The sequence below is a fragment of the Nestor notabilis genome, unplaced genomic scaffold, assembly GCF_000696875.1.
Source record: "Nestor notabilis isolate BGI_N333 unplaced genomic scaffold, ASM69687v1 scaffold4281, whole genome shotgun sequence".
Classification (NCBI taxonomy): Eukaryota; Metazoa; Chordata; class Aves; order Psittaciformes; family Psittacidae; genus Nestor; species Nestor notabilis.
This window is the reverse complement of record NW_009915354.1, coordinates 1-11,400: the sequence shown is the minus strand read 5'-3', so window position 1 is coordinate 11,400 and position 11,400 is coordinate 1. Positions and strand designations below refer to the sequence as shown.

Sequence of the window (11,400 nt, the reverse complement as noted above, 5' to 3'; positions counted from 1 at the left end):
TCCCTTTTCTTTGCTTATGTCTGTTCCCAGGTCTCCTTGTTGATCCCCCTAAGGAGTTAAACACAATATGTCTTAGAGCCACAACACTCAGGCATCTCTGCGATAAAAAAGAGTAGAAAGTGACTGAAACCAGGACACTACCTTAGCCTATTATTTGCATAGAGAAATTAAAACATGTATAGATATGGATAAATACTATGTTTAAACACTGGGTGAGACATTGAAAATAAACACAGGAAGCTGAGGAAAGAAGAGCTTAGTGATACAGCGAAGAATGCAAAGCGATGCATTTATTCACTCATCAGGGAATTAAATCACATTGAATAGCACGAAATGCAACTGCTCTGACACCCCTCCATTTTTTCCAAAAAAACAGAAAGATTTCTGATAAACGAGACTTGCCAGCAAGAAATCTCATGCATAGTAATATGGAAAGCGTGATATAGGGGACCTGACTCATCCCAGAACCGATCCTATTTACATATCTCTGGCTGAATGTCTTGCAGTGATGCTCTTGCACACAGCACTGAAACGCTTGCCGTGGGCACTGGCACTTCATTTGGCAATAAAATTACCCCATGGAGGAAAAGGTACAGGGTTTACTGGCAAAATAATGAGAATAAACTCACCTCCAGGTTAAATATTTGCGGAGGCACTTCCTGCATTAATGAGTTTGTTTGTAGCAGCACAATGTTAGCTTGAGATGCACAGCCCCTAGGCTAGAGATGATCCATCAGCAGGTACAGTACCTGCATATCTGAGAACCTGCCTTAGGCTGTATCTGCTCATACCTCTCAACGTGGGCAACATCATCATCAGATACAGAAGGATTGCACATTGTACAGGGATTGCACTAGATGACCTTCCAAGCCAAACTGTTCTATGATTCTATGAGTCCATTAACTAATCACATTTATAGAGCGCTGAGAATGTAAGATTTTTTCTTCCCCTTCGAACAAAGCAGTTTAAATTCAAATACGCTGATATATCACCAGGCCATTTCTCATAGCACACACTTTTCACAATAAATCAGCCAAATATAAGCAGTATCACAAATGTGTAAAATTATGCTGAATAGATTAGCTGCCTCGGTTCACAGTTTATAGGCACTACTGGTTGGGAGGTGTGGCTGAAAGAATACGTCGCATCTATAGTACCCGTAGCAAACTCGGATGGCACCTTCTAAGTAATAGCACTGCCATCGGTTTTACCTACAGAGGTACTGACATTTCAGTGTCTATTTTTGTATTTCCTAAAGTTACATGCAGAATGGAAAAACCCCACAAATTCAAAGAGCTACCTAAGGTGCACAAGGTTGCTTTGATCTGCCCACTGTTCCAAAGGTGGTTTGGAGGATACATGCATTAACCAGACAAAAAGCATCCTGTAGTGCTCTGGATTGTCTGCAGTTGATGGCTTGTGGGCACAAACCCCATTTCTCTCATTTCCTTAGAATAATAAATTCCTTAAGCTTTTAACATCTTTCCTTACCTGAAAGGAGTCAGGTTGTTGTGAACATCCTCCAGCAGCCACCACAAGAAAGCGAATCATATTTTCCCTCCCCAAAAGGCAGAAATAGACTTTTACCTGGCCTGTTCCCCTTGACGGATCCAAACAAGAGCCACATCAAAAGGCACAAGAGCTCCATGGGACTTGTTCACATCTTTTCTCCACAACACTGAGGATGGTGAAGTTTCTTAGAAGTGATGGGCTGGTGCCAGCCAAGCCAAGGAGCCTTCTACTGCCTGGTTGGACGGGTGGGGAGCATCATCACTCTGTGTGCACAGCAAGGACTTAGCTCTTTGGTCAGCAAATCGTCATTTCACTGGGCTGGCTCTGCAAGAGACAATAAAGTCTGCTCTCTGTTCAGGTATTAGTAGCTTTAATCCAGGAAATCAAGCTTAATGCTCAGCGTGGTGGTGCGTGCTGTTGTGTGTAGGAAGTGGTTTGACACATCAGACCTACTGACTCCAGAGCTGTTCCACTAGAGCTGAGGTCAGTAGAAGGGGGCAAGATTTATTGGGTTTGTGGAGCCACTCAATGCCAAATCTGTGGCTGGGCAGGCATTTGGGAGGGACCACTGCTGGACTATAGTTGCCTGGTGTATGATAGTGGACCTCAGACTCCACCTGTGGGCTCTACCTACACAGAAAAGATCCCATGGTGTATTGGTTTGGCTTTTTGGAGATCTTCTGCTAATGATGATAAAGCCACACTTGTTTTTTGATGTATGCATGTTTGCAGTCTCTCTGCCAGCTGAGCTTCTGAAGGATGGACGGTTTGATCAAAAACAACCGATGAAGACGAGGCTGGCAGGTTTGGAAAGGGTTTCTCTTGTTCCTTGCTTCAGTGAAATCTATTCTTGCAAATGTCAGTGGAAAACTGGAAATGATCAAGGAAGTTTCATGCTTTATGTAGTTTTCCTTCAGCCATTTCCACAGGAATTACTATTTGTTAGTACCTAGAGAATTAGTTGTGATGGACTATTGAAAGCCACATTTAAACTATCTGTGGTATTGTATCATGATTATTACATGCTGGACATTTACTTCTCCGTTATAAATCCTCAAGGGAAGAAGTCTTCCTAACAGGCATGCTAAGAAAGAGATGTGATATGCTTTTAAATGCTGCTGTTGCTGCATACATCAGTCATAGACACAGATACGGAGGATGCTGTGTTAGTATCTCTGTTTAGAGACTCTCCTGTCCTTACATTCTGCAGGGTGATGGTCCTGTGAAACGCAGCTGACATAAGGGAGACCAAAACCAGGCCTTTTTGAGGGATGAATAATGTGATATCTTTGGAGGGGTAGCACCAATCTGCATCTTCTCCCCTAGCATGAGAAAAAGTGCAAACAAGACTTTAAGCAGTGCTCATAAGAGCAGCAGACAGAAGAGATGCTGAAGCCCCTGTTATCTCTCTCCTGCACCCTTTTCATGAAAGCTTTTGTGCAGCTTCACTGATGCAGGTGACAAGTCCTCTCATAGGGTTGAATGAGGCTTTGGCCAGAAGATTACTGCCCAAACCCAAATGCAACAGGGCACAGAGAACATGTAAGGCTTATGGAGAAACTGCTGCGGGTAAAATGCTTTGCTCACCCTGGGGCTGCTCCATGCTCCACAGATACTTACTGCCTTTGATTTAGCATCAAATCACCTTCCATACTTAATAGCATAACAGGAAACACTCATGTCAAAGCCCACTGAAGGACTTTGAGAGATTTGCTCTTGAAAGTCCTGTCTGCAAGTCTTAGACCCTAATTCTTCACCTTTTTCCAAGATACCTGGAGATGCACAACTGCATATGCAGAACTGCAGCCATCTGGGTTGGTAAAATGTGTATGTTAGATTGCCCAGAAAGAAATCACGGATTTTTAAGCACAATTTCTCCTTCCCCTGGGGTCTGTTTCCTGGAGGTGCAGGAGCTTAATTCCCAACAATCCCTTCTATTTCTTGCTTGGTCTAACAATGTAATTTCATAGCTGTTTACATGATGGAAACAGAGGTGGGGGATGTTTTCTGCAGCCCTTCAGCTTAATCTGCCTCTCTCAGCTATTCAAAATCCTGCTGGTCAGTTCATGATTGCAAACTCCAAGCAGAGGGCAGCAGCTTGCACTGCACACACAGATTCTATGATCTTTAAGGTCTTTTCCAACCCAGACCATTCTATGATTCCATTAACTTTGTCTGATGGGGGCCTACAAGGATGCCGGAGAAGGACTCTTCATCAGGGACTGCAGCAATAGGACAGGGGGTGATGGGTTCAAACTGAAACAGGGGAAGTTGAGGTTAGATCTAAGGAAGAAGCTCTTCCCTGTGAGGGTGCTGAGGCGCTGGCACAGGGTGCCCAGAGAAGTGGTGAATGCTCCATCCCTGGCAGTGTTCAAGGCCAGGCTGGACAGAGCCTTGGGTGACCTGGTCTAGTGTGAGGTGTCCCTGCCCATGGCAGGGGGTTGGAACTGGATGATCTTAAGGTCCTTTCCAACCCAAACCATTCTGTGATTCTGATTCTCAACAAGCTGAATTTGCCCTTTTGCCGAAAAAGGTCTTTTTTTGGCAGATGAGCTGAGACATGCTCCCTCTTTCACAGCCATTTGCTTTCAAGCAGCAAATCTCAGCATAGGTGGAAAATAGCCACTTAGATTATATTAGAAATGGTGAGTTTTTATCCTAGCAAGAACACACGATGTACAGCCAGTTGTACTGGAAGGAACGGTGACCCCAGGTGCCTAATTGCTACAAGCACAGCTTGCATGAGAGAGACCTGAAACTTGGCATTTAGACCTTTCAAAGGTCAGGGGAGGGGTAAAAAATAGGTTACTGCTTGTGAGAGCAATTAGTTCGGTCAGCTCTGTGAAACAGGTCAGCTTGCTCAATGATTCCAGGAAAAACCAGTGCTGCTTCTGCAAGCGACTGACCCAAAGCAGAGCAAGGCAGAGAAGTGGAAGGTGAGAACAGAGAGACCCAGCAAGGGGAAAAGTTATGCAGGCACAGGCTTTATGAGAAAAAAGCCCCGTAATTAACATTATAATTTAGATGATGAACATTAGGTGTTAGCAACAGAGGTGTGCGGCAGTAAAGGAGGGGAGGTGCTGTGAAAACTCAGTGGAAACTGGAAAGTGATGGAGGGAAACAGGAGCATCTTGAGCATCTGGGAAGGTGCAGGGGGAAAGATGGTCTGTATTGCTTGTTGGCTTTCATTGATCACTAGAGTTCTGCTGCTCAGAGAAGTCCTCTCTTTTAGTAGAGGGAGGAAAAGAGCCTGTTTACATGGCCCAGGTCACCACAGATGAGATGATGAACATTACTTTTATACAATGCCAAGAAAAAGGCAGAAATGGAGATGGCAGAAATGGAGATGGCAGGAATTAAACCAGAGACAGCTCCAGCTTCCTTTAGGTCTAGGTTTAACAAGAGCTTTCTGAAATCCTGAAAGTGCTTTTAGAACTCTCAGTGAACAAACTCAGTTTGTCTGGCCGCCTGAGTAGCGGAGGCTGTAAGCAGATTGTGCAGTGCATCTGGTGCAGTTTTATCTCATGGGAAAAAGCAGACTCATTCAGAAGTTGGGGAGCAAACAGAAATTCATAGAGGTCTGTACCAATGAGATGTGGTCGCTTTGCATCAGATAAAACCAAGTGGTATTACATTTCCAATTGGGCATTCCTTATCTTACAGATCCAAGGAGGAAGAAGTTCTTCCCTGTGAGGGTGCTGAGGCGCTGGCACAGGGTGCCCAGAGAAGCTGTGGCTGCCCCATCCCTGGCAGTGTTCAAGGGCAGGTTGGACACAGGGGCTTGGAGCAACCTGCTCTAGTGGAAGGTGTCCCTGCCCGTGGCAGGGGGTTGGAACTGGATGAGCTTTAAGGTCCCTTCCAACCCAAACCAGTCTGGGATTCTATGATATGATTCTGGGTTTTATTTGCTTGTTTGTTATCGTTTATTAAACTGTTTTTATCCCAACCCATGAGTTTTCTCACTTTTACCCTTCCAATTCTCCCCCTCCATCTCACTGAGGAGGAGTGAGTGAGCAGCTATGTGGTTTTTTGTTGCTGGCTGGGGTTTAAACTATGACAACCTGCCAATACTATTGGCCTCCACAACCTCCTCTGGCAGCAAGCTAAAGGACCCACTGTGCAAACATGGGGCTCTTTTTATCTGTTTTTAATTGATGTTCTACCAAGTGTCTCCTAGTTCTGTTATTGTGGGATTTGGTGGCTAATGGCCTTCAATCCCTCACCTCCATGATACAGTTAATTTAGGTACATCCTCATCTTCTCTATGTTGAACAGTCCTAGACCTTTGCAGTCTGTTCTGTAAGGCCATTGCCCCATGATTGTGCCCCATGACTATTTCAGTTGCCTTTCTATGGACTTTGTCCAATTCCACTATGTCCTTCTTGAGATGCAGAGGCCACAATGGCAGCATCTCCCCTGTATATAGTTCCACCAAGATTTTATATGACAGCAAAACGATCTTCTCTGCCCCATTCCTAGCAACGACACCCAACTTTGTGTTGGGTTTTTTGGCTGTTGGTGCCATTCTCCAAAATCATCAGGTTAGTCTGCAGCAACCCCGGACATCCCCTGGTATTTCCCTGTGGGAATCAAATGCCAAACCCATTATTGGTACAATAAAATGGTGTATAATGAGCAGATCTGGAGGACATTTAGTTTGTAACCTTATTCTCCTCAGACTTAGTGTCTGGCTGAGCTTGATAGATTTAGTTTCCCTGTAGTGAGCACTGCCACAACTTCATGAACACAGAGATGCCTACATTGGGTTCTTTAATACTTCCCCATGCAAATACAGCTGCATAGCACAGATAAGTTTCTTCTCTAGATATTCATATTTGCAATCATCATTCCTGTGGCCTGAGCAGAAAAATTTCAGGACCTTAAAAGAAACTCATAAATGAAGCATATTATTGTATGGTCATACTTGTTCCTTCTCTTCTCCTTTTTATTACCATCAAGTTATAGTTAATCAAGTATACTTAATCCTGTAAAGGGCACGAGTCTTAAGCCAGGCTCTGTAGTGAGCTTACTTAGGTGTAGTGAGACACCCTGTCACTCTGCTTGACTTTAATAGGACTTTGTATGGCTATCTGTCAAGTTATGGAAATATAACCTAGGTGGATTATAAGGTGAGCAAAAAATTGATTGGAAAATAAAATATCCTTTGTAATTCACAACTGTGTCAAATGGAAGAGCATATTGAGTGGGACCAATTAACTGCAGAAGGATGTATTGAAAGGTGTTCCCCAGGTTGTAGTGTGGGTCCTAGGCTATTTGGTATTTTCAGCACTTATCTGGTTGATGAATACAGACAATCATTACTGCATTTGCCAGAGAGATCATGCATATATTGGAGTGCAGAAAAGAAATTCCAAGTGACCTCAATACACTGGACAAAGGAAATTAGGATGTAATTTAAGGATTAAGTTCAAGTTTTATTCATCGGCAGAATAAAACAGTCTATGAAATGGAGTAGTGGCATCACTGATTCAATAAGTAAGTGTTCTTCCAGAAATGAATCAGAGCTTATATGGGGAAGACGAACTGTCAATGACACACATAAAAAGTGTAAATCTAATCCTGAAATGTTGTAACACGTGCAAAGCAATCCATTGGTTTATGCTGTGACAATAAAGCCATGGATAGGATGCTGTGCCCAGTTGTGGGCACTACATTGAGAAAAACATGGACCAGCAGAAGAGAATCAGAGAGAAGCAATGAGAATGACAAGAGGATCTAGAAAACATTTCCTAAAATGAAAGACTGAGTAACTTGAGGTTTTCTGAGGAACGTGATGGAGAAAGGGACAAGATGAAGTCTTAAGCAGTGATAGAGGTGAAGTTGATAGTCAGGGACTAGATGACCCCTCAAGTTCTGGGGTCTGGTAAGGATTGTGCTCTTCCGCCTTGCTTTCCAGACTCACAGCCCAGCAAGCTGCAGCCAGTGCTTAAACCCTGTAATCTGTAGTCAGAGAAAGTCCTTCTGCATTATCCTTAGCTCTTATTTGCCATCTCCAGGCAGTCTCAGAATCTGACTGATTTTTGTACCAATTCTGTTGTCTTTAGCCCAGAAAAGAGCCAGACCGTCAGTTTTACCTGCCTTTGTCTAACCAAGGAAGCAGCTTTCTCCCCTACCCAAGAACTAGACACCAAAGGTGAGAGTCATAACACCTTTATGGACTCACATGGGAGACAAACACCAGACCTGACTGTCTGGACTCCTTTTACCATTAATGAACACAAGTAGACTCAAGTAGGGTAGGGCTGTATCTTAAAAAAGGTGTTTTAAATAGGTGGGACATATCCTGTAAGTGTTTGGTTTTCCCTGTTGAAAATAAAGAGGGTCTAGATGATAAACTCAGGCACAAATACCCTTTATTACAGACATCTAAATTCAGAGGAGAAAAGCCTGACTTCCAGCAAGTTTTAAAGTGTATTAAACCATTCTCATGCCACCTTTACTGTTATGTTACCAAGTGAACTTCCCATGGTTGAAGACCACCATTAGAAATCTTTCTACTGCATTCCATAAGGCATCTTTCTACATCTTCTTTAGTTTTAGGAGCTGGGTAGATGCTTCTGTTTAGAAACGCAGAGTTCAGCATGTTCCTTTACTTCAGTGAAGGCACAGTTCATCTCAAATGTCTGAAGTTTGTTGAGTCAGCTCTGAATTTACCACCTCATAGGAAGCTGTTCTAGATGTTCCAAGAACTGGGGCTAAATACTCTGCCACAGAACTACATGTAAACGGTTGCATTTCAGTTCTTAGATGATCTTAATCTAGTGCCTTTTCCCTGGGAGCGAAAAAAAACCCCATATGAACTGTTGCTGTGGTTAAGCCCAGCTGGCAAACCAGAACCACGCAGCCGCTCACTCACTGCCCCCCTTCTTCCTTCCTCTGCTCCCATAGGGATAGGGAGGAGAATCGGAGGAATGTAACTCCCACGGGTTGAGATAACAGCTCTCCAGTAACTAAGGTATAATACAAACCACTGCTGCTACCAATAATAATGATAAGAGGAATAACAAGGGGAGAGGACACAACCGCTCACCACCCGCCGACCGATACCCAGCCCGACCCGAGCAGCGATCTGGGCCTTCCGGGTGACTCCCCCCAGTTTATATACTGGGCATGACGTGCTGTGGTATGGAATACCCCTTTGGCCAGTTTGGGTCAGGTGTCCTGCCTCTGCTTCCTCCCGGCTTCCCCTCCTCCCTGACAGAGCATGAGACTGAGAAAGTCCTTGGTCAGAGTAAACATCACTGAGCAACAACTAAAACCATCGGTGTTATCAGCGTTGTTCCCAGGCTGGAAGTCAAAAACCCAGCACTGCACCAGCTACTAAGAAGGAGAAAAATGACTGCTGTAGCTGAACCCAGGACAACTGTGCAGATTTTGAGGATTCCTTACAGAAATGGAAAAAGGAGAATTTCTAAATGCAAATAGTAGTGGTAGGAAATACTTAGAAAAGTTCTTGAGCTGGAGTGACTTGGAGGTTTCTAAATCTAACCACTAACCAAGAAATGTTAGTGTATGAGTGAGAAAATCGGTGTGGTCCTCAGGAAGGAAACAGAGAGTGAAAAAATGAAAAGCTGAACGCAGAAAGGTCAGGATGCATTTTCCGTCAGCCAGGCTAAAGAAACAGAGTTATTCATCCTTGAGCATAAGTTATTAAATCTCACCCTTCCATTCCATGCAGAATAAGGGTCCATGCCTTGTTTTGTGCTCCTAATGAGGCTCAACAATATCTTTTCGATGAGTCCCCAAGCCTTTTGTTGCAGCATGAAAGCAATCCTTCAAATTATTGCCAGAGTAACTCAGGCTGAGCTTATGCTACGAAAGTCAGACCTCATAAATTGGGACATGATGTGAAGATCATAATTTCCTGTGGCTGCTCGAGGATTTTCTCTGTAAGGTGTTTTTCTAACACACATTCAGCTGTTCTCAAATCAAGGACTGTAGCAAACAGCAACCAAGGGTAGTAGACAAAAGACCATCTAAAATGGGGCAATGGCTAACAAGGGAGCACTGATGCCAGTCAACAGAGCTGGAAGAGAGAAACTTATGGGTGAAATATTAAATAAATAGCATATACTGGTGGGTATCCTTCCCATTGGGTTAGATCTCCATGACCCATTTTGTTGCTGTTTCCTTAGTATTGTTTGCATGGACCAAGCCTTATTTGTGCAACGGAAAAAGGTGGGGTTGGGATGGAGACCTTGGGATTAGCAAATGACCACGCGATGGTGGATGTTTGAGGTGCAAAGCTCTGAGTAACCCAAAAGACCTTGAGGTTTTCAGAACACCCCATCTCTTTATTTAGGGGGAAGCATGACTGCCAGACAAGACAACACTCTTGGTTTTCACCTTTTCTCATTTAATATTAAGTGTTGCTGTAGATGCAGACTTTGGAGCTAGTCGCCCATCTGCCATCACAGTCAACAGAAAGGGGCAGGCACAGCTGAGATGTGCCTACATCTAAATACAGCTATTTTAGATCTCTGCATATGGGCGAGATGAACTCCACCACAGAAGTGTCTGCTTCTCTGCCCTGGGTACAAACAAGCCAAATGCCCAGATGCTGCAGATGCCACATTTGGTCTGAGGATATCCACTAAACCTCCCACCTTGTTTAAGAGTGTCACAAACATACTCCATATCCTGTAATTAGCAGTGAAAATTGCCCTTTGTTGCCTTGGTGTCTGTAATTGCTTCCCAGTGCTTAGGGACCTTGTCAACATTCACCTCCATATCATCAGATTTATCCCCTTCACTCAGATGAGCTAACATGTATATTCTGGATCCAGACCCTATCACCAACCCCACCATCTCTCTGTCGTGTTGTGCACAGGTTATAAACACGAGAGCACAACAAGTTTTTGGGCTGAGCTCTGGACAACTTCACTGTTGAAGGTGAATGCAGTTAAAGGTGAAAGCAACAAACTGCAGCTGGCAAATCTGTAGCACTGAAAGGACCAAAGTGTCCACCCCAGATCTAACAGTTGTGCTGTTTGGGGCCCCTGGTGGTCAGTGCCTCTCCTGTGCTTGGGAGGAGAAGGAAGGAGAAAGGTGACCTAGACAGGATGCAGCTGACTGTAAAACATGGTAATGAAGTGCAGGAGTTATCTTCATAAAGCAGTTCATATTTCATGCCCTGTAGCTATTCTTCCAATAAAACAGCAACTATTCATCAGGCTGCTCAACAGAATTACGCTTACCCTGAGGAAGTTCTCCTCTGATCCTCATAAATTGAACTGTCCACACTTTATAACCAGACCCTACTTCATCATCTGCATCCATCCAACCAGCTGCCTGGTGGCTGGCTTTGGAGGTTGCAGAGGTATCCTTCAAGCGGGGCAAATGGCCTCAAACTTTCTCCCTGAGGCCAGGACAAAGCTCATTGTAATTAGAGAGCATTCAGTGCTGAAAAAGGGTCCCAATCCCACGTCTCCAAGCTCAGACAGCAATTGCGATTGGCTTTGAATCTGATTGCGTTACCCAACCACACAAGAGATGTGCAAACGTTGCTGGAGACCACTTTCATCCCACATAATCCCATCACGTGTGGGATGGTCTCGTGCTTCAAGAGCTATGTTGACACCTACTGCAGGCAAGAAATCAGATGGAAAAGCAACATGTGGGATCTTTTGTACCTCTTCTGGACATAGACACACTTTCTTCTCTATTGATACCTCTGATCATCACAGTTCAGCCCTTCTGAAGTCCTATTGATTGTGATCACTGCATGTTGATAACTGCAGACAGCCCTATAAGAGAACAGGGTCCTATGAAGAAAGTATTAAACAATCTTATAATTACAGGCTCTGTCCTAAGTTTCATGCTTCCAAGCTCCTAAATGTCTTCATTTCAGATTCCCAGAGATCAACT

General features: G+C 44.1%; 1 protein-coding gene across 1 annotated transcript in view; it reads right to left on the bottom strand.

Moving 5' to 3' along the window:
• The window catches only part of LOC104413181 (interleukin-2 receptor subunit alpha-like), a 21,006-nt gene extending 19,358 nt beyond the window's left edge, over window positions 1–1,648 (bottom strand). Inside the window, exon 1 of the mRNA XM_010024105.1 lies at window positions 1,582–1,648. Coding sequence (XP_010022407.1) covers window positions 1,582–1,648 — 67 coding nt within the window. The remainder of the gene's footprint in view (window positions 1–1,581) is intronic.
• Window positions 1,649–11,400: the final 9,752 nt, after the last annotated feature.